The sequence below is a fragment of the Mobula birostris genome, chromosome 10 (genome assembly GCF_030028105.1).
Source record: "Mobula birostris isolate sMobBir1 chromosome 10, sMobBir1.hap1, whole genome shotgun sequence".
In the NCBI taxonomy this organism is placed as follows: domain Eukaryota; kingdom Metazoa; phylum Chordata; class Chondrichthyes; order Myliobatiformes; family Myliobatidae; genus Mobula; species Mobula birostris.
Genome location: NC_092379.1, coordinates 129,433,296 through 129,457,138, shown reverse-complemented (window position 1 = coordinate 129,457,138; position 23,843 = coordinate 129,433,296). Strand labels below are relative to the sequence as shown.

The 23,843-nt window shown below is 42.0% G+C and overlaps 1 protein-coding gene across 2 annotated transcripts in view; it reads left to right on the top strand.

Moving 5' to 3' along the window:
• The window catches only part of ophn1 (oligophrenin 1), a 243,209-nt gene that overhangs the window by 99,078 nt on the left and 120,288 nt on the right, over positions 1 to 23,843 (top strand). For both annotated transcript variants that reach the window (XM_072270950.1, XM_072270949.1), the window contains exons 4-7: positions 3,867 to 3,938; positions 18,308 to 18,409; positions 19,703 to 19,813; positions 20,012 to 20,116. In XM_072270950.1, coding sequence (XP_072127051.1) covers positions 3,867 to 3,938; positions 18,308 to 18,409; positions 19,703 to 19,813; positions 20,012 to 20,116 — 390 coding nt within the window. The remainder of the gene's footprint in view (positions 1 to 3,866; positions 3,939 to 18,307; positions 18,410 to 19,702; positions 19,814 to 20,011; positions 20,117 to 23,843) is intronic.

The window sequence follows — 23,843 nt, the reverse complement described above, 5'->3', positions numbered from 1 at the left end:
CTGCCCCCACCTTTTAAATCTACTCCTCAGCTTTTTTCTCCATTCCTGCCAAAGGGTTTCGGCCCGAAACATCGACTGTACTTTTTTCCATAGATGCTGCCTGGCCTGCTGGGTTCCTCCAGCATTTTGTGTGTGTTGCTCAGATTTCCAGCATCTGTAGATTTCTCTTGTTTTTAAATGTTTCAACTTGTTTACACTTAACCATTAAGGAAAATTTCTGGGTTTGTTGCTTTATGGTTGTTCTGTCACTCAGTGATCTATTGAAACTGCACTTGGGAAGACGATTAATTGGAGTCACAACTGGAATGAGTCACGTTCTTCCAGCAGTTCCTCTTTGGGAGAGGACATAGAGGTTTAAGATGAATTCATGTTTTTCTCTCTTAAGCAAGTTTTGTCCAGAAATACACACAGGACTAGCCCTTTAACCCCACCAGGCTTTCCCACTATTCAGAGAGATTGTAGCAGATCTGACTGATATCTCAACTCCACATTCAAATTAATCAAATTAACCCCTCTCTCACAAGAATCTGCCTTAAAAATATTAAAACACTCTGCTTCCACAGACCTTTTGAAAAGAGTTTCGAAGACTTACCACAGTCAGAAGAATTTTTTTGTCTCAGTGTTTCAAATGAGTGGCTCTTTATTTTTTCAGCATCTCTTCCACGATGCATGAGGAGTTTAGTCAATGTGTCTAGGTACTCCATTTCAAATCTGGCAAGACAACAGATAAGTATTTTTTACTGTGCACTCAGCGGCCCCTTTATTAGATACGCCCTGCACTTACTAACGTGGGCATTGCATCCATGTTTGTTGTCTTCTGCTGCTGTGACCTATCCACTTCAAAGTTCAATGTGTTGTGCGTTCAGAGATGCTCTCCTGTACACCACTGTTGTAACGCGTGGCTACTGTCGCCTTCCTGTCAGCTTGAACCAATCTGGCCATTCTCTTTTGACCTTTCACATTAACAAGGCATTTTCACCCACAGAACTGCTGTTCACTGAGTGGTTTTCATATGTTGCACAATTCTCTGTAAACTCCAGAGACGGTTGTGCATGAAAATCCCAGAAGATCACCAGTTTCTGTAATACTCAAACCATCCTGTCTGGCACCAACAACCATTCCACAGTCAAAGACAATTAGATCTCATTTCTTCCTCATGCTGATATTTGGTCTGAACAACAACTGAACCTCTTGACCATGTCTGCATGCTTTTATGCATCGAGTTGCTGTCATGTGATTGGCTGATTAGATATTTGCGATAATGAGAAGATGTACAAGTGGTGCCTAATAAAGTGGTCACTGAGTGTACATCCCCCAATAAAGCAGTAAGTAATTCTGTTCTGTGAACAGATTCAATATCCAGTTCACTATTTTAGCTTGTAGAATGGAAATGTCAACTGCAGTCCTTTCATTCCATTGACAAATGGTTTGAAATTTTAGCAAGCATGAGATGACGGATTCCTGTATCTTGGCTTCTCAGATCAGGCACCATCCTTGTTTGCACTTGTACTCTCCTGTCCTAGCCAGTATGTTTTTATTTTGTCTATTTTTGACACCTGTCTCCTCTTTCTTCATATCTTTGTCTCGTCTGGGGAGGCATCTTAACCACTAATATTTACGACTAACCCACTGACTTCCACAGCTACCTCAACTACACTTCCTCCCACCCTGTAAGAATGCAATTCTGTTTTCAGTTCTTCTGTCTCTACCGCAACTGTTCTTGAGATGAGACGCTCAACGTTTTAGAAACAGCTTCTTCCCCATTGCCATCAGATTTCTGAAAGGACAATGGAGCCATGCACACGACCTCACCATTTTTCCACCTTGGTTTTACTCTGTTTTTGCACTATTTATTTAACTTAATTTAAATATATACATACACACACATATACACTTATTTATATATTTTTTGTACATGTAGTGTATATGTATTTCTTATTGTAATTTGTATGTAGTCTATCATTCATTGCAATGCACTGCTGCCACAAAACAACATATTTCAAGATATACTTTATGCCAGTGATATTAAACCTGATTCTGATTCTAATTCATTTCATCTGAGATGTCCTTTTTTTTTCAGAAAATGGGTTTTCTGCCTCAGTGTTACTGTTGGGACCCACATCTCCTCTATATCCCACACTTTTGATCTTCCCCCATTTTCCAATGCCCTCATCCCTAGGCAGAACAGGAATAGAGTTCTCCTGGTCATCACCTGCCATTCCACCAGCCTACATTTCTGGCACATCATTCTTCACAGCTTCTTCCAGTTACAACGTGGTCCCACCAACAGCTGCAACATAGTCCCGCCAGCAGCCACATATTCTCCTCCTTACATGTTCTTGCTTTCCGCAAAGATCGTCCTCCCCATGACTCCCTGGCCAGCTTGGCCCTCGACGCTCATCTGTCTCCCTCCCCATAACCATAGGAAGTATAGCAGGTGTCCTTACACCATCCCTCACTTCCATCCAGGACTCGAAACAGGGTGAAGCAGGATGTTCTGATCTTCTTTACTGTATCCAGTGCTCCCACTGTGATCTCCTCTATGTCGGAGAAAATGGGCTCCAATTAGACAACTGCTTTGTGGAATATCTTCACTCCATCCGTCACAGCTACTTGGAGCTTCCAACTGCTAGTCATTTTGGAATGGGAATGGGAATTCCCCTTCCCATTCAAATGTCAACCTGTCTGCTTACAGCCTCCTCCATTACCAAGGTGAGGCGATCTGCAAACCAGTGGAAGAGCACCTCGTATTCCTCCTGAATGGTCTTTAACCCAATGACGTGAATATTGAATACTCCAAGTTTGGGTAACCTGCTTCCCCCCTCTCTTTTCTTTGTTCTTCTCATGTAGCAAGTTCATCTTACACCCCCAGATCCCTGTTTCTTTCTGCTGTCCACCCAGTCTATCTGCCCATCACCAACATATTCCTCCTAGTGGTTCCCCTCTTTCTTCCTCCTCCTCCCTCCCCACCACTGTAGCAGAGTCATAGTGTCATAGAAAACTACGGCACAGAAACAGGCCCTTTGGCCCATCTAGTCCATGCCAAATCATTTAAACTGCCTAATCCCATCTACCTGCACCCAGACCATAGGCCTCCATACACCTCCTATCCATGTAATTATCCAAAGTTCTCTTAAACATTGAAATCAAAATTGCATCCACCACATACACTGACAGCTTGTTCCAGAGGTTTGTAATGTGGCAAAAACAGTGGATAGAATCAGTTTGCAAGGGATAGAAAGGTGAAGCATTTGGTGCTTGTCAAGAATTTAACTGTGGAATAATTCAGTCTCACTGCAATCCTTTGGCTGTTACTCCAAATCTTGACTTTTTTCTTTTGGTGTAATTTCCTGTTCAACCCTCCGAAGACTTTTAAATTACTTAACAGTCCGGATGGATTGGTTTAATTAATCACTTTCAAAGCAGGGTTTGGATTGTGAAAGTAAAGTAAATTAAATTTTCTTATCAAAGTACATATATGTAAACATATACAACCCTGAGGTCCATTTTCTTGTGGGCATACTCAAGAAGTCTATAGAATAGTAACTATCATAGATTCATTGAATAGCCACCCAACTAAGCCAGTCAACCAGCGTGCAGAAGACAACAAACTCTGCAAATGGAAAAAGAAGATTCAATAGTATAAATAAAAAAGCAATAAATATCGAGAACATGACATGAAGAGACCTTGAAAGTGAGTACATTGGTTATGGGAACGTTTCTATGGTGGGACAAGTGAAGTTGAATGAAGTTATTCATTTTGTTCAGGAGCCTGGATCCTCCTCTCTCAAGTCATTTATCTCAGTCATTAGGAGATCTGGAACCGTGACCTCTGCCTTCATTTACCACTTGGCTTTTGTTTTTAGATTCAGAATTCCAGCAACTTCCTAATTAAACCATTGGAGATCTTTAAAAGGGACCATATTGGAGTTGCAAAGGTAAGCTGTTTCCTTATTAAAAGTGATGTTTGTTCAACCATGTACTTTGACTGGTTTCCCCACTCTTTCTGTTTTGTCTCAGTGTTTTGCTAGGATGTATTCTGTTGCACCTAGTACTGACATTGAATGTGTTGACACCTTCTCTCTGTGATCCCTCTTTGGGTTACAAACATTCAACCTAGGAAGATCCATGCATATGAAGGATCTCTCATAACTCTTAGTAGATTCAAAGAAGAACTAGTCTTGGGAAAGGAATTCTGCAAGCAAACAGTCCTGTGCCAAAGTCTTAGGCATCTAAATATAGCCCGGGCACTTAAGACTTTTGCACAGTACTGTATTTATCAATGTGGAGCGGAGAGCGAGTTTGTAAATCTGGCGGGAGCAAGGGATGTTTGGAGTAGTAAGGATGGAGTGCCGCGGGAGGGGTGTGGGACAGGTTGCAGAGAAGGAGTACCAGGGGTAGGGGGTGGCATGGGTGCAGGCACACCTGGCCCTGAGATACCAGGTAAGGTCATTTGATTCTGAACAGTTAGTTTATTGATCATTACAGAATATCTCTCTCTCTGGTGCTTCCCACGCTCTTCCCTCTCCCTTCTCCTTTTCCCAACCATGATTCCCTTCTTCCTGCCCCCTTCCTGCTCTCAGTCCACAACAGGAACCCATAACAGAATCGGGTTTATCATTACTGACATAGTCATGGTTTTTTTGTGGCAGCAGTACAGTGCAATACATAAAGTTACTACAGTAGTGTGCAAAAGGCTTAGGCACCCTAGCTATATATATGTGCTTGAGAATTTTTCACAGTACTGTAAATCCTGAATCTAGCCTGTAGCAGCAAGACACTACTGTCTCTTTAGAATGCAGGCTGCTTTTTCACTGTGGAAGGCAGCTTAAGAGAGTTGCTTTGGAAATTGACAAGCAATCACTTCTATTGATCCTTACACATCAATACCCTACTAAATAATGCAGCATCCACTGCTACTACAAACCCATTGAAGCCTGTCGTTGAGTTGGGGACATTCCAATTCTGCACCACTGTAACTAGTGATTATAATGTCATTAGTTTCAACGTAATTATGGAAAAGGGTGGGCCTGGTCCTTGGGTTGAGATTCCAAATTGGTGAAAAGCCGATGTTGATGGTATCGGAAAGGACCTGGCAATTGTGGATTGGAGCAGGTTGTTTCCTGGAAAAGGTGTACTTGGTAAGTGGGAGGCCTTCAAAAGTGAAATTTGAGAGTACAGAGTTTGTATATTCCTGTCAAGATAAAAGGCAAGGATAACAGGTTCAGGGGACCTTGGTTTTCGAGAGATATTGAAGCCCTGGTTAAGAAAAAGAAGGAGGTGTGTAGCAGATATTGGCAGACAGGGCCAAATAAGGTACTTATGGAATATAAGAAACGCAAGAGGATACTTAACAGGGAAATAGGAGGGCTCAAAGAAGGCATGAGTTTGCTCCAGCAGACAAGGTAAAGGAGAACCTTAAGGGCTTCTACAGATATATTAAGAGCAAAAGGATCGCATGGGACAATATTTCCACTCTGGAAGATCAGAGTGGTGATCTGTGAATGGAGCCAAAGGAGACCGGGGAGATCTGAAATGGAATTTTTTTGCATTGATATTTACTTGGGAGAGGGATGCAGTGTCGGTAGATGTGGTGTCACAAGTAGATAGGGTCGTAAAGAAAACCTTTGGAACATTAGCCTTCATAAGAATCAGTGTATTGAGTGCAGAAGCTGAGATGTTATGCTGAAAATGTATAAGACATTGGTGAGGCCTGATTTGGAGTATTATGTCCACTTTTGGTCACTTACCTACAGCAAAGATGTTGGTAAGATTGAAAGAGTGCAGAGAAAATTTACTGGATGTTGTCGACACTTGAGGACCTGAGTTACTGGGAAAGGTTGAATAGGTTAGCACTTTGTTCCCTGGAGTGTAGGAGAGTGAGGGGAGATTTGATGGAGATATGCAAAATGATGAGGAGTATAGATAGGGTAAATACAAACAGGCTTTTTCCACTGAGTTTGGAGGAGACTGGAGCTAGAGGTCATGGGTTAGATTAGATTAGATTATGAGGACACGCAGTCCTCTTTTATTGTCATTTAGTAATGCATGCATTAAGAAATGATACAATGTTCCTCCAGTGTGATATCACAGAAACACAAGACAGACCAAGACTGAAAAACTGACAAAAAAAACACATAATTATAACATATAGTTACAACAGTGCAACAATACCATAACTTGATGAAGAACAGGCCATGGGCACAGTAAAAAAGTTCAAAGTCTCTCGAAAGTCCCACATCTCACGCAGACGGGAGAAGGAAGAAAACTCTCCCTGCTGTCCCCAACCACAGTCCGACTCTGAGTCATCCGAAAACTTCGAGCCTCCGATCAGCCCTCCGACACCGAGTACTGAGCACCATCTCTGCCGAATGCTTCGACCCCAACCTCAGTCGCTAGCAGCAGGCAAAGCCGGGGATTTTGGGGCCTTCCCTCCGGAGATTCTCAATCGCACAGTAGCAGCGACAGCGAACCGGGCATTTCAGAAGTTTCAACAGATGTTCCTCTGTGCTTCTCACAGCTGTCTCCATCAAATCAGAATTATGCATGGTATCCTACTTACAAATATAATTTCACTGGAGAGCTGCGCGTGCTGCGTTGCACCGCCATCTTCTCCTCCCGCCTTCCAGTTAAGTGTGAAAGTTGAAATGTTTAAGGGGAACATGAAGGGGACCTTCCTCACTGAGAGGGTGGTGAGAGTGTGGAATGATTTGCCAGCACAAGTGGTGGATGCAGAGTCGATTTCATCACTTAAGAGAAATTTGGATAGGTACATGAATGGGAGGGATATGGGTGGCGTGTAGTTAGATGGGACTTGGCAGATTAATAGTTTGGCACAGACTAGATGGGCCAAAGGGCCTGTTTCTGTATTGTAGTGTTCTGTGACTCTGGCTGTATAAGGCAAGGGAAACTAATAAATAAATATTCTTGTTAATTCCCTCATCAAGATTCATTACAAGATAGTGGAAGTATTGTTACTGTATCTAGTGAGTTTATTTTCTGACTTGGGGACAAAATTGACTTTTGTCTGCAAAGACAGAACCTGTTTGTAACCCTGGGGTGGCCTGTAGTAAGTATTTGGTGCATTAGATTTCTGACGTTACAGTTGCATCTACACACCTGAAGTTCTGGGTAAGTGCATGGTTCTGTGCATTTGTTCAAACAAGTTCAAAACGGCCCCATTGATGAAGTCAGCATGGTCAAAGGGCAGATTGTTAACCTGAAATGATGCCGCTCTGAATCCGATTCTGGAGGTTGAATGGGTTTGGCTGTTGTAGAGGTTTCTGTCCTCTGTTGGTTTGTGTCAAGAGTTTAACCATGGACCTGTTGTGGCAATAATTTTGGACATTTGTTACCCTTTTGTCATTTGCCACCTTAACGATCCTATTTTGTTCAATTAATGGAACCAAACCAGTTACTATGAGTGTTGGCTTTCTCCAAAGAAAGTTATTTTGCAATATTGGACTAATTGCTGCAGATTCAGAGGGTGGTTTGGGACCATTCCATGTCATTCCATGTTCTTTAGTCAGGCAAGATAACTGGTCCTTTATATGGGCAAAATGCCAGTTTGCTATTTATTCAAGGGGAAGTAGAATTAAGAGAGTATTAAGAGAGAATTAGGTATATCTCTTAATTCCATTTCTTGTATCTCCCCCAGCCTTTCGTATCCAGGTACATGCCCAAAAGCCTTTTTAAACATTAAGGTGTTGACCTCTACCATCTCCACTGGCAGTTCATCCAGACACTCACCACCCCCTGTGTGGAAAAACTTACTCTTCATATCTTTAAATTTCTCTCCTGTCACCTTAAACTGTGCCCTCTTGTGCTAAACTCTCCTGCCCTGAGATCCAGATTCTTATTTCTATTCTATATATGTCCTCATAATCTTATGAACCTCTGTAAAGCCTCTTCAGCCTCTTACTTTATTTTTCCTGCCACTCTGAGAGAAATTGTGTCCCTCTCTCCCTCCCTCTCTCTCTGTCTCTCACTCATCTTCCCCTCAAATTTGGTGCCATTTGGCTTTCAAAAAAAGCTATTCAGCCCCTTGAAAGATAAGATCATATAAGATGAAAGTTTGTTTATCCCAAAGGAAATTATTGTTGTAATGTTGTTCAGTCAGAAATATATACTTTAAAATACAAAATATACAAACATTTGTAAGTATTGAGGTATGAAAAAATACAAAATATGCATTAAAAAGTAGTAGTGCAAAATAGAGATGGGCAATGAAACCATATGCTTACACTATATACGTAAGGAGGAGGGTATGTAGCTTCTGCAATATCCTCCTCTCAGATACAACGACTAGGAAATCCAGTCACCTAATTAGATTTAATCTCTTTTCCAAAATCCCTACAAATTCAACTATACAATTCAGGTTGTAGCAGGGTTCCTGTTTCTGTGTTCTAATCTCCCAAGCATTTGTATGTACAAGCCATACATAAATCAGCCAGTCGTAAACTGGAGAGGACCTGCTGCAAGGACTTCCACCATCTTGTCAGGCAGTGCATTCCAGAGCATTGTAACTCATGGCAAGGATCTCCCTGGTTCTTTTTCCAGCAAGATTAAATCTGCTTTCCAGGTTGCTAGCCCTTCAACCAACAGTAAATGTTAAACTATAAAGTCCCTCCACACATGGTGACTAAAATTTGAGATCTGTTTAGGACGCAAGGCCCTTGGTTCTGGTATTGGTTTGTTAATGTCACATGTACCAAGATACAGCGCAAAGCTTATCTTGCTGTTCATACAGATCAAATTAGTACACAGTGCATTGAGGAAGAGCAAGGTTAAACAATAACATAAGAAATAGGAGCAGGAGCAGGCCATCTGGCCCTTAGAGCCGGCTCCACCATTCAATAAGATCATGGCTGATCTGGCCATGACTTATCTTCACCTACCTGCCTTTTCCCCATAACCCTTAATTCCCCTACTGTGCAAAAATCTATCCAACCTTGTCTTAAATTATTTACTGAGGTAGCCTCCACGGCTTCATTGGGTAGAGAATTCCACAGATTCACCACCCTCTGGGAAAAGCAGTTCCTTCTCATCTCTGTCCTAAGCCTACTCCCCCGAATCTTGAGGCTAAGTCCCCTAGTTATAGTCTCACCTACCGGTGGAAACAATTATCCTGCCTCTATCTTATCTATCCCTTTCATAATTTTATATGTTTCTATAAGATCTCCTCTCATCCTTCTGAATTCCAGTGAGTACAGTCCCAGACAACTCAATCTCTCCTCATAGTCTAACCCCCTCACCTCTGAAATCGCCCTGGTGAATCTAACAATGTAGACTAAACTGTAACAGCTACAGAGAAAGTGTACAGCAGGTAGACAATATGGTGCAAGATCATAATGCGGCTGGTTGTGAGATAGAGCCCAACCTGTTGTGCCATGGAATTTTTAAAGAGTTTTATGACAGCAGGGTAGAAGCTGTCGTTGAGCCTGGTGGTAGTGCTATCAGTACTCTGAAAATGTCCCCTGGTTCAATTCATTGATGCGTAAGGGAGCCTTCTGGCGAAAAGCTCTGCAGTTCTACTCGAGTCACATCGGTGCTGATGGGATTTTGCTATGTTACTTACAATTCAAAAGCATATCAATGGGTATGAATTTTGTTGGCTTGGATTGGAGGAGAGATGGACTAAAACAATAGCAGAATGCAGAATAAAGTGTAACAGCAACAGTTAAAGTGCAGTGCAGTTAATAAAGTGCAAAATCAAAATGAGATATTGTGAGGTCGAGTCCAATTTGTCATACAAGTAGTTCTAAGCTTTTGCTCCTTCACCCTGTAAGTCACGAGTCATCAATTGCTTTTCTAAAGCTCACTTGGTCTGACCAGGAGACAGCAATGATGTCGACATATATTCACGCAAGTTCCTTACGAGCTAGGATTGTCACCCCTCTTACGTCCTTCCAGATGGATTTGCCCAAAACCTCAATGCAAGTTGACCAGGTGTTTGCCCATCCACCTGAGCTATGCTGCTCATTCTAACCCCGAGCAGTAAAAGGTTGTCAGTTCTTCCAAGTGAATCTCTTATCCCAGAGCAGACTTGACTGAATTTTCTAAGTCACAACACACAGAAAGCTGGGACGAATTCACTGGTGTTGCGTATGTGCGGAGTAAAAAATGGCAACGGAGTAGTTGGATCAAACTTTCTTACTGTGCCATGTTAGCCCTGATACACACTGGGCAACTTGCAGCGTGGGAGCACCAAACTGGGCCTGCCAAAACGAAAAACGTGCACGCTAACAAGCCTGTGGAAATAGAGTGCGCCTTCTGTGTCTGGGAGGCCCAAATGGCTACATACACACTTGCTACAATCTCGCAATTGAGCTTATACTGTTCAGGTGGGTCAGGCAGCGTCTACGGAGGGAAATGCACACTTGACATTTTGGGCCAAGACTCTTCGTCTGGATTGAAAGACAGAGGGCCTGATAAGATAAGATCTTATACTGTGTGTATAAGCTAAGAGGGCCAGAGGAAAGATGAGGCCAGTGTAAGCGAAGGGGTGGAGGCATCAGTCAGATGTGGGAGGAGTGTGGGAATAGTGACTGAAGCTGGGAAGTGATAGGTGGAAGTGACCAAGAGCTAAAGATGGTGGAATTTGGTAGGAGAGGAAGATGGAGCATGGAGTAAAGGGAGAGAGGAAGGGAAGAGTGATAGATAACTGTGGGAGGAGATGGGTCATGGGCAGATGGGATGGGTGGAGCAAGAGAAGAGTCAGTCACTGGGTTCAAAGATTCAAAATGCATTTATTATTAAAGTATGTGTGCAGTATACAGTCCTGAAATTCGTCTTCCTCACAGACAGCCACAAAACAAAGAAGAACCCTGGATCCAGCCTGTTCAAAGAAAACATCAAACGCAAACACCCCCCCCCCCCACCACTCCTGTGGGCAAAGATAAATTGCACAAATGGCAATAATAAACCGAGTGTGAAAAACAGAATATCAAACACAAAATCAAAAGGCATTTTTCAGTAATGTTCAGCTCAGTGTTCAGCTGAGCCTGGGCATATCAGGAGCTGCGGAAGAGATTATCACCCTCTCTCCCCTACACCTTGATCCACATATCACCTGTCATCCCTCCTTCCACTTCTTTTCATATTGGCCATCTTCTCCTTATTTTTCAATTCAGATGAAGTCTCTCGACCCGAAACGTCGACTGTTCCATTTCTGTCCGGGGATTCTGCCTGAGCTAATGGGATCGCCCAGCGTTTTGTGTGTTGTTCCAGATTCCAGTATCAGCAGTCATTGTTTATGTCCTCAGACAGAATCTTGTATTGGTGAACCCCATTTTATACTTTATACTTTATTGTCACCAAACAATTGGTACTAGAACGTACAATCATCACAGCGATATTTGATTCTGTGCTTCACACTCCCTGGATTACAAATATTAAATATTAAAAATAGTTAAAATTAGTAAATATTAAAAATTTAAGTTATAAATCATAAATAGAAAATAGAAAAATGGGAAGTAAGGTAGTGCAAAAAAACCGAGAGGCAGGTCCAGATATTTGGAGGGTACGGCCCAGATCCGGGTCAGGATCCGTTCAGCAGTCTTATCACAGTTGGAAAGAAGCTGTTCCCAAATCTGGCCGTACGAATCTTCAAGCTCCTGAGCCTTCTCCCGGAGGGAAGAGGGACGAAAGTGTGTTGGCTGGGTGGGTCGTGTCCTTGATTATCCTGGCAGCACTGCTCCGACAGCGTGCGGTGTAAAGTGAGTCCACGGACGGAAGATTGGTTTGTGTGATGGGCTGCGCCATGTTCACGATCTTCAGCAGCTTCTTCCGGTCTCGGACAGGACAACTTCCATACCAGGTTGTGACTGCTCAGTTACAGAGATTCACCCTTACAGAATTCACAAAATACCACCCAAAATTTAATAACATGTCCTTTCTTTATACTTACTTAGAAAAAAAGTAAATTAAAAAGAATATTTTCCAACTTGATTATTTGCCAATGATACAAGTCTTGCATTAATAGAAAATGATGATATGGGCCATTTACTGGGAATACCATCCTCCTGTAATGTGGGAGTCACCTGTAATCTACATCCAGTAGTGACGTGCGTCACCAGTTCCTGATGTTCTCGCTCCCCCAGCTTCTTCTACTTGTGGATGACAGTGGTAATATCCTTCTTCGCAGGTCCTGACTTGCTGCCAGTTAGAAGCATCATGTTGTTCATTCCAGTGGATCTGGGCCAAGTACAACTTGGCTGGGTAAACTGTTGTTTCTGAGAATTATGTTTGTTTCAAAGGAATGGATAGAACTTGTCAGCTTCTCCAAGGATGATAGCTGGTCGAGATTCTCCCACTTGGCTGTTGTCTAATGGCTCTGAGAGAGAGAGCAGAGGAAGTTCTATGTTGTTGGCTGTCTTCCATGCCCAGCTGTACAGCTGAAAGGATCTATGAAGTCTTAGTATGTTTGGCTGTGAAGATATTACTGATACAGCCTCTTACTGAAGTTTGCTGATTGCAGAATTCCTTCTAAGAATCTTTTGGAATAGATACCGTGAACTCTTTTTTTTGTCCTGCTCCACAGACTGGATTCTGGATCAGTGAGGCCAAGTTTGAGGTTTTCCTAGAGTCAACCTGTGTATTTCCTAATAACTCTCACTGGTCCTACGAATACGTTTGCAGTTGAAGAATATCAGGAGAGCCAAAAAGGATTGTGACTGAGGTGACATAGTGTAGAAACCTCCGGAAAAAGGGGCTAAACACATATGCAGTGAGGCCCTCATCTTGATGGCCACCTTTAGTGTAGCTTCATTGGACTGTGTCTAGAGTTTGGCTGTATTCACGTGAAGTGTCACCACTTGTTGAAGTTCTGTTTGTCCCGTCCATGAAATTCGGCCATTCTCTGTTGCCGGAAGATTCCATTCAGCTGGACCATATTGTATCACCTATCCTTTCTTGAAATAACTTCTGAAAACAATTCAGTTCTACAAAAGTCCACATGAAATGTTCAGGAGGCTACTTGGAGAAAGAAAGGGATCCTGTCAGGTGTTACTGGGCAGACCACCACTTGACAGAATTCTTTATCACTAGATCTCCTAGGTGGTCAGTGCGATCTTGCCTGACTAGAGGTGAGAAGAGCACTTTATGTGCTTTTGGATCCTCAGTCCCACCTTGAGATTGGTGCAGTTCCAATGAGACAGTCATCCACCTCCTTGTGCAGTGTGTTTGCTAAGAAGGTCTAGAAAAGTGTTTGTCAAGATTCAATGCAATCAGACAAGGCTCCGTGGGCTATACTTTGGGGCACGTGCTGAGGCAAATATTGACTGCCATTGGAAGATGATCATCTTGGTAAAAAGCGCACTTTAGACTCTCTGAAGTCTGTTGATCTTCTAGCACAGGATGCTGCTGGTTGGTACATTCCAATGTATAGGAGGAGTACACGTTGAGGGACACAATGAAGTTCTGTGCAGTCCTCGCAAAACTTCTGTGGGTCCTTCTGCAACTGGACGTTCAGGTTGAGACCAGGTTCTGACTTTCCCAAAGATCAATAAGAATAAAACATTGAAGTTATGATCAAAAATTTGTCATACATTAGCATCATTTGGAATTCAGTATGGTGTTTTGGTCAAGGTGTGATGCACAAGGAGAAACAACATTCAACAGTTACAGAGAATTATATAAAAATACAGTTAAAGGTGAAAGTGTAGATATGGAATAAAATGTGCATAAATACATCAATGCCAGTATATGTCAACAGCATTATAAGACGTGGTTTAAAACATTTACAATTCAGTGCAATGACTGAGGAAATTGAGGAGATTGGGGTGAGACAAACTAGAATGGTTGATCAGATTAAGTACCTGGGAAGGAAACTTTTAAGACGGTGTGAAGTAGTGTGCCACTTTGAAGATGTGTGCCTCTCTGGCGGTGTTCTAAACAAAGTGAAACTGCTTGCTGTGGTTTGAAGTTTCTTCCTTTATCCTTGCTCTCGAATTATCTGAAATCCATAGTTGAGTGTTTTGTGTATAAGGAGGCGATTCTCTTTACAGGACTTTATTTATGTATAGTTTTTCAAAAATTCTATTATATTTCTTTATTTTCCTGCAAATATCTTCAAGAAAATGAATGTCAAGATAGTATATGGTAGTCTGATAATAAATTTACTTTGACTTAGACTTTGAGGTCAAATGGTGCTGGTGCATGAGTTTTGCAGAGCTCATAAATACCTGGCTGTAGGGCGGATGAAGCCCAGATGAGATTATTTGCATTGTTTGGACCTTCTGCAGGAAGATGTCAAAAACTGGCAGCTGATTTCAATGAAGCTAACCCACTGTTTGCCGTTGTGTGTCTCCCTGTGCAGTGAATGCCACATAATTAATTCAGGCAAATCTGTCTTCCTTTGTTCTATCTGCTGCCCTTTGTATGGCACAGCTAACATGCAACTAATTAATTCCACGGCAGCAGCTGCCTTTTACAGTCGAATACAAGAACAGAACAGCCTCGTGTTGCTGAGCAGTGGGAACTACATTTGTCTAAATCCTGCTCGTAATATCTGGCAGGGAAATCACGTTTTCTCATGTTTTTTCTTCCATGTTTATTTTCTCCTCTCTTGCCCTCCTGCAGGGTGTGCTGCTGCCTACTGGGAAGGTTTTCTGTGTAGGGTTTGCCTAGGGCCTGCATTCATGTGGCCGTAATTCATTGAGGGGTGTCTGATGGCTCTGGGCCTGTACTTGCTGGAGTTCAGGAGAATAAGGGGAGATCTCATTGAAAGCTATGGAATGGTGAAAGGCCTGGATAGAGTGGACATGAAGAGGATGTTTCCTATGGTGGGGGAATCTAGGACCAGAGGGCACAACTTCAGAATAGGATATCCCTTTAGAACAGAAATAAGGAGGGGTTTCTTTAGCCAGTGGGTGGTGAGTTGATGGAATTCAGTGCCCCAGATAGCTGAGGAAGCCAAGTCATTGGGTAAATTTAAACTGAAAGTTGGTAAGTTCTTTCTTTTTCCAATATTTTTATACACAAATACAGAATTCATAAGGATACTTATTATAAATCAAAATAAGGTAGCACAAAATACTCTATATATAAATCACACTGATATAATCATGATATCCCATATTCATGATCAATCAAATAAAATAAATTGAATTATGAAATACAATAATATGGTTAATTATATTATTAAAAAAATCTACACCCACTACCAAGACAAAGCTGGTTGGTTTAAAAAAAAACAAAGGAAAAAACAAGAGTACTTTACCATGTCGTGTTTTATAATAATAGCCCAGATCTATAGTTTAATAACAATAACAATTCAAAGATTTTCAAAATAGTTCAGAAAGGATCCCCATAACGTTTGAAAATCTTGATTAGAATCAGAAATCGAACAATGAATCTTCTCTAAATTTAAACATGTCATAACATTGCATAAACATTAAGTGTGTGTGTGGGGGGGGTCAACCTCCTTCCATTTAAGCAAGATCACCCTCCTATCTCTAAGAGAAATAAAAGCCAGTAATGTACCCGCAAATGAGAAGGCTCCAAAATTATAGCTCTTTCCTCAACAATACCAAATAAGGCAGTCAAAGAATTGGGCTCAAAATTGTCTTTAAAAAGTACAGAAAAAGTTTGGAATACATCTTTACAATATTTTTCGAGGCTCGAACATGACCAAAACATGTGAATTAATGAAGCCACTTCATTATTACATCTGTTACAATAAGGAGATATATCTGCAAAAAAAGAGAGAGCTTGTCTTTAGACATATGAGCCCTATGTACCACTTTAAATTGTAGGAAGGAATGACAAGCACATAATGATGAAGAATTGACCATTTTGAAAATATCCCTCCAGGTCTCATCAGATAATGAGGTTTGTAAAACCTTTTCCCAATCTTTTAAAATTTTGTCTGAAGGAGCCATTCTCAGTCCACAAACAGACCATAAATATAAGATATTGAGCCATTATCAAAAGGTTTCAAATTAAAAATTACATCTATTATGTTCTTATCCAGGCTGGTAGGAAATATATGTAATTTAGATCTTAAAAAATATCTAATCTGTAGATATCGAAAAAGTGGGTATTTGATAAGTTATATTTCACTGAGAGCTGCTCAAAAGAAGAAAGGATCCCTCTAACAAACAGATCCTGAAATTGTTTAATGCCTAATCTATCCCATTCTCTAAAAAACAGATCGGTCGTAGATGGTTTAAAAAAAATTAGAAAAAATAGGACTAGAAAGAGAAAATCTCAATAAACCAAAATGTTTTCTAAACTGTAACCAGATCCTCAAAGTGTGTTTAACCACCAAACTGTCAGTTAATTTATTTAAAGATAAATGAAGAGAGGATCCGAGAAGAGAAATAATAGAAAATTTCGTAACAGAGTTGGCTTCCAAAAAGACCCATATTGGACAATCCTCATGATTAGTAAATAAGTTCTTGATTAATAGGGGTGTGAAAGGTTACAGGCAGAAGGCAGGAGAATGGGGTTGAGAGGGATAATAGATCAGTCTTGATTTAATGGCGGAGCAGACTCAGTGAGCTGAATGGCTTAATTCTGCTCCTTTGTCTTATGATCATATTGTGTAAACCCAAGCTGAGTTTAGCCCTGAATCTGATGTCAGGAACCTTTTTCCTATTAATACCTTGCAATTTGCTGCCTATAAAAGGTCTTGGCCCAAAACGTCAACAGCTTATTCTTCTTCATAGATGTTCCCTGACCTGCTGAGTTCCTCCAGCATTCTCTGTGTGTTGTCCAACCTTTCCGTCATCTGCAGAGTTTCTTGTGTTTGTAACCTGAAACAGGCTCCATTTTTTAAATTTTTAAATATGCCTCATCTCCAAATGAGAATGGGATAAATGGGGACAAATTTGCAAAGGTTTCAAAAAATAATAGGGTAGGTACTGTTTGGAATTGAATTATTCTTTTATGATGGATTGATTTTGTTTTGTGTATCTTTGTATGATATTTGTAGGTATCAGAGGTATTGAATACCTGCTAATAGCAGGTATGGAAGCTATGGCCTTTTGTGGGTCCTTCGTCAGGTGTGGTGTGGAGCATTGCATTATGGGGAGTGAGAAATGGAGCTGAAAACTCCAAATTTTGACACAAAGGCATTCAACAGCCACACGATATAACTTGTAGTGTATAACTTGTTCCTTAAGTTCCTGTTGTGAAATTAGAACAATAAATGCTCCGTTGATAGAGCTAATTAATGTAATCCTATATCCCAATTCTGTAAGGAATTGGCATTCAAAGGATGACTCAGTCCAACAATGACATGTTCGGACTGTTTTATTTTTAAATTCTTTATCTCTCGCAATGTGTGGGCACGTGGCCAAGTGGTTAAGGCATTGGACTAGCGACCTGAAGGTTGTGAGTTCGAGCCCCCGCCGAGGGAACATGTTGTATCCTTGAGCGAGGCACTTAATCACACATTGCTCTGCGACGACACTGGTGCCAAGCTGTATGGGTCCTAATGCCCTTCCCTTGGACAACATTGGTGTCGTGGAGAGGGGAGACTTGCAGCATGGGCAACTGCTGGTCTTCCATACAACCTTGCCCAGGCCTGCGCCCTGGAGAGTGAAGACTTTCCAGGTGCAGGTCCATGGTCTCACAAGACTAATGGATGCCTTTGATCTCTCTCAATTCCCACTTTTAAACTTGATCAGTAAGTATCTGAGTTTGTGCTGGCAGCTAATTCCAAAGCTTAAATTATTCCCACCTTGACTTCAAATTCCCTCTTTCTCTCCACTCCAGCATCTTTTGATCTTTGTTAGGTTGTTTATTCATCCTGAATCTGTCTTCCATTTTCTGGGGAACAAAAGAATACAAGTAGCTTATAAACTGTGAGGTTTCTGTCACCCCACTTGGTTCTTGTCTGTCTGGTGTCCGGTGTGAGTGCTGGGATGTGGGTTTGGGAGGTAGAACATATTGCAGTGATCCCAGATTTCAGCCTCCTTGCTACTGGGTGCCAACAGATGGGTTTCATTTCTATACAGCTATTCCTTCTACAAGCCTGGTCTTTGACTGCCTTCGTGCAGATGGATGGATCATGCAAAGGTTAGGGGTGAAAGGGTGGGAAATTACATTTATTCATGACCTCATAGGCTTTAGATGATACTTCTGAAATAAAGTTTCTGATATCGTGCGCAGAAGCCTCAGACACAATAAGTTCCCAAAATTAGCAGTGTGATGATTTTAGTTGAAGGTGAAATATCAGCTGGGTCATGCTATTGGGTATAAAGAAGGAGGAGAGAGAAAATGAGCAGCCACTGTGTCAACCCATTGGGTCTCAGGTGAAAATCCAGGAACCAATGACATCTTTTCTCTTTTTTTTTAACAGGACAAAAAGAAAAAGTTTGAAAAAGAAAGTGAGAAGTTCTACTCTGTGCTTGACCGACATCTTAGCCTCTCCTCAAAGAAGAAGGAATCCCATCTCCAAGAGGTAAATGTTCTTGTGACTTTCTCCACTCAGCTATCGCAAGCCACTTCTCATTTTCTTTTGTCTGTCTGAGAAAGTGAAATATTAATGAGACATAGGAGCAGAATTAGGCCACTCAGTCCTTCAAGTCTGCTCTGCCATTCCATCAGGAGTGATTTATTTTCCTTCTCAACCTCATTCTCCTGCCTTCTCCCTGTAACCTTTGACTCCCTGATTAATAAATTTGTTTTAAATATACCCAATGACATGGCCACCACAGCCATCTATGGCAAAAGAAGAGCTTCGCGCAGTAAGAGGAAAATGCATGTCAGATTATTGGAAATACAGTTTTGTTTTTGTGTTGCTTGGATCACATTTTGGGAAGGAAGTATAGAATTGTAGAATCATTAAGGCACAGAAAGAAGCCTGTTGGCGGTTGGGCCTCTATTGGCCCCTCTATCTTATCAGACTCTTTATGACCAATTCCTTGCCCCTAATATTGCCAAGTATTCTCTCCCAGGAGCTTTTCAAGCTTACTCAGGAATGGCCCTGATTAATTCTGTTTCCTGCAACAGTGAATTCAAAATCAGAAGAGGAAGAATTAAAACTTCCTGCCCTCTCCTTTGTATCACATGATGAGTAGAGAGGGTTTGGGTGAACCTATAGATACGGTGTGATTGGATTCTCTCAAAACTTTTTATTCCTATGGGGAGAAGGCAAGATAAAAGAAATCAGTTATGATCGATGGCAGGGGAGGCTCCGTGGGCCAACTGGCTTAATTCTACTCCTGTATCTTATCGTGCTATGCTCCCCACAGGAGGCGTTTTCAAAGCTAAAGCACATAAAGTTGGGGAAACATACAGACGTGTATTGAGAATTGATCATTGTACAGAAAGTGGAGTGGGAATAGATGGACTTTTCACAGCCTGTGACTAATGGGGTTCCGTGGTGATCTGTGCTTGGGGCCCCAGCTATTCGTAGTTCAACAGGATGTTTCCAGGTTTGCTTAATGTACAAAATTAAATAGGGTTTTGAGTGGGGAGAAGGATGTAAAGAAATTTACTGTGGTGAGTATGTGAGAAAGAAAATGACAGTATGATATTAAAATGTAGAACGATCTTTTAATAACGCATTCTTTGCTCCTGCCAGGTTTACAAGCTTGCTGTCCACTCCATGTTGACAAATACAGCACAGTGCACCCTAGCTATAGACATGTCCCTGAGACTTTGTGCTTGCTGCATGTGCAGGTGCTATTGACAATTCTGTGCATTTTTCTTACCGTCTTTGATCTGACAGATGTTCTGTTTTTAAATCCAGGCTGATAATCAGGTTGATAAGGAGAGGCAGAACTTCTATGAAGCATCTTTAGAGTACGTTTACAAAATTCAAGAGGTTCATGAGAGAAAGAAGTTCGAGGTGGTGGAGCCAGTAAGTAATACCCAGGATCTAAAAGCTTGACTCTGGTCATTAGTAATTAAACATGTCATGGAAGAACATCTGGCCCATGTGTTCACTCAAAGTAAATTTATTATCAAAGTTGGTAAATGTCACCATGTACTAACTTGAGATTCATTTTCCTCCGCCGATCAACTGAATTGAATACTGCTTGCTTTTCTCTCCTCACAGGTACTGGCATTTCTACATAGTCTGCTCACTTTCCAACATTTGACCTTTGAACTGACTCAGGATTTCTTGCCCTATAAACAACAGCTTCAGCTAAGCCTGCAACATGTGAGTTTAAATTTATTGCCATTCAAGCATACGCGTATATACAGTTAAACAAAACGTTCCTCTGGGGGCCAAGGTGCAATACACAGTACATATAATCACACACAGCATGTATCGTTATGATAGCGTATACAGTCACAAAATAATATTAACAGAAGCTACTGAGTGGCATGGACTGAAGGTTAACAGGTTGACATAAAGTATGATGTGCATGAAAAAGGATATAGTGCTCTTCCGGTGTATGAGATAAATAAATTCTTCTCAGGTTTCCAGTCAGGTATAAGTATTGATTTTAACTGACGTTTTGATGACAAACTCTGCCATCTTCATCAGGGATGATGCTTGGGCGAGTCTAGTCCAGTGGTATTTATACCCCGTTGTCCGTTCCTCCTGATTGGTTAGTCCTCATCCAATCAGGTTTCCCCTGTCCCACCTTGTTTACAATCAAATTCCAGTTCTTACCAGGAGCGAGACCTTCATTACCCACTGAGGCCTATCATCAGTGGGATAGATTCTCTGACTCACTATCTCGCAAAGCATTTAACGTCTGCGGTGTCTGCTTTTGTTGAGGAGTGTGAGCATCACATTACGGATGAGACTGACTTAATAAAAATGATAGCCAGCATCCTGCAGACCCCAGAGGACATAACGATCAGTTTTGATGTGGTATCCTTGTTCATAAAAGTTCCCAGTAAGAACAGCTTGGTCTCCTGTGGTCAAAGTTTGATAAGGGTTCCACTGACCATTTTGAACACACCCTTACATTGATGTACTTCCTCTACAAGGGGAACTACTATGATCAAACAAACAGAGTGGCCGTGGGATCGCCAATGGTTATTGCTAATTTCTACATGGAGGACTTTGAGGAGAGGGCTCTGAGTTCATCATCCTTGCGCCCCAAATACTTCTTCAGTTACATTGTTGACACCTTCGTAGTGTGGCCTCATGGACTCCAGGTACTCCAATAGTTCCAGGACCATCTGAACAGTTTGCACCCAAATATTCAATTTACAATGTAAATGGAGAAGAATGGTTGCCTCCCATTCCTGCTCATTCTAATACAACAGTAGCCTCAGACAAGCCGTCTATCGGAAACCCACTCACATGGACTTGTACCTCAAGAATAACAGCTACCATCACGCCTCTCAACATAGTGCGGTTCTTTCTACTTTGATTAACCAAGTGAAAACTATTTCAGACCTGAAGAGTCTCCCTGAGGAAATAAAACGATTACACACGACATTCCTACAGAATGGCTACAAGGTGGAGGAAATCAATCGAGCCCGTAAGAAGGTTGACAGGAAAATCAGGAAACCTAACAACGAGGAGGATCCCATCGCTACTGCCTGTCATCTCTGTATTTTCATGGTTTCTGGAAGGGTCACCAGAGTCCTGAGGTAATCATCATTCAGGTGCCTTGCCGTTCGGCATGGGCTATCATGTCTCTCTGCATCCATCACGGTCCCTGACCCTCCTAATTGTAGTTGTTGCCTCCCCTGTTTCTAGCTATGATGTTATTCCATCTATCATTTTCATTCTCTGCCTGCCTCTGCTTTTTCCTTCCAGCTTTCCAGTTGTAACTCAATGTTCCAATGTCTCTCCGCATGATGTAATGCAGGATTAATACCATCCACTAACCCCTAAAGGAGCTCAAATTACAGCTCATGTGGGTCAAAGATGACCTGGGTCTCAGGACAGCTGGCATTTACAGGACTCCCTGTGAATGTGGAGCAGTGAATATCAGCCTGACGGACACACGGTGGAAACCTGGATCGAGGAGCACAGGAAGTGTATCTGTTTGGGCTACCCGGAGAAATCGGTGCTAGCAGAATATTGTATTCGCAATGGCCATAAGGCTGACTTCAACGGCACAAAACTGCTGTGCCGTGGCAATAGCTTTTGGGACCGCCTGGTGAAGGAAACCATTGAAATAAAACTAGAGGAAAACAATTTTAACAAAAATGCAGGTCTTGCTCTGAGTCGGAACTGAATTCGAATGTAAACAAGGCAGAACAGTGGAAATTTGACTGGATGAGGACTAACCAATCGGGGGTGGGGGGATAGAAGATGGGGGTATAAATACCACTGGACTAGACATGCCCAGGCATCATCCCTGATGAAGGTGGCAGAGTTTGTCATCGAAATGTCGGTTAAAATCGATGTTTGTACCCATCTGGAGGCCCGAGAAGAGTTTATTCGTTATAGAAACATAGAAAATAGGTGCAGGAGTAGGCCATTTGGCCCTTCGAGCCTGCACCGCCATTCAGTACGATCATGGCTGATCATCCAGCTCAGAACCCTGTACCTACCTTCTCTCCATACCCCCGATCCCTTTAGCCACAAGGGCCATATCTAACTCCCGCTTAAATATAGCCAATGAACTGGCCTCAACTGTTATGAAATGCATGTGTAACGTTCCGTTATTTTGGCTCGTGTATGTCTAGGGGAAATCCCGCCCAGCACCTGCTTCAGCAGTCCCCTCAGGGTCAATCGTCGCCCGAATCAATCACAAACATCAATCATCAGCCAGCACACCCAGTAAATTTTAACACATACACTTTATAGATATTACTAATTCTAGGGCATTAATATACATGTGATACAGAGAGGAAAGTAATGAAAAAAAAAGGCGCCAACACTTATTCAAAGTCCAAGTTCTTCGCGCGCTACCGTTGGAGCTCAAGTTCGACGTCAGACGACCACCCGAATTCCGTCGACCCACGGCTCGGGACCACCCGAAGTGATCGACCGGAGCCTCTCCGCACGTCCGCCGTCCTCCTCGTCTCTCCTCCCGACTCTCCGCCAAAACTCAGTCCACAGTCATATCATACAGCATGGCATCCGAAAACAAAACGATACATAACCACCCATTGGCTAATAGCACCCTCTTATCACCCTCTAAACCACAATAAACTGCTAGCGCAAACTCTCTGCAGCGTTAAAACACAACAAAGCCGCATTCCACAGATTAACATAACAAAAATCGCCATTTTAAATGTAACAAAAGAAAGACCCCGTACACATGTTTATGTAAGACAGTATAATATCACTGACACTACTATAATAAAACAAGCAGTTGTAAAAAAAAAAGTGAAACAGCAGCAATAAAAGATGAAAAGTGACCGGTGCAGGATGAGATTGTGACTGTGAGCTGGGGAATGGGGGAGGGGGTGACGGGGCATTCAGACAGGGTGCATGTGTGAGCTGGGTGACAGCAGGGTGTTATGAGGTCTAACAGCCCAGGGGAAGAAGCTGTTACCCAGTCTGACAGTGCTCGTCCTTATGCTGTGATACCTTCTGCCTGACGGCAGGAGGTCAAATGATTGTAGGATGGATGGGACGGGTCTTTGACAATGCTGGGGGGACTGTGTATGCAGTGCTTCTGATATATGTCCTGAATCGGGGGGTAGGGTTTGGGGGAGGGTGAAGAGAAACCCTGATGATGTTTTCAACATTCCTCACTTTTCTCACTTCTGCTGTGCTACATCTATACGTAATCAAAAAGGAACAGACTTCTTGAGCTTCTGTCTAAGCAACACTGGCATCCACTGAGCTGTTGGTTCTTCTGTCCATGGTTCCATGGCATTTGTGAATTTTGTGAAGTCAATTCTTCTCTGCACTTCCAATTTAGTAGAGGAATTTCACCAGAAGAAATGGTTTGTTGTATGTACATGATCATAGAACAGGATATCTCAAAGGAGAATGTTCAAACTTCAAAGTAAATTTATTA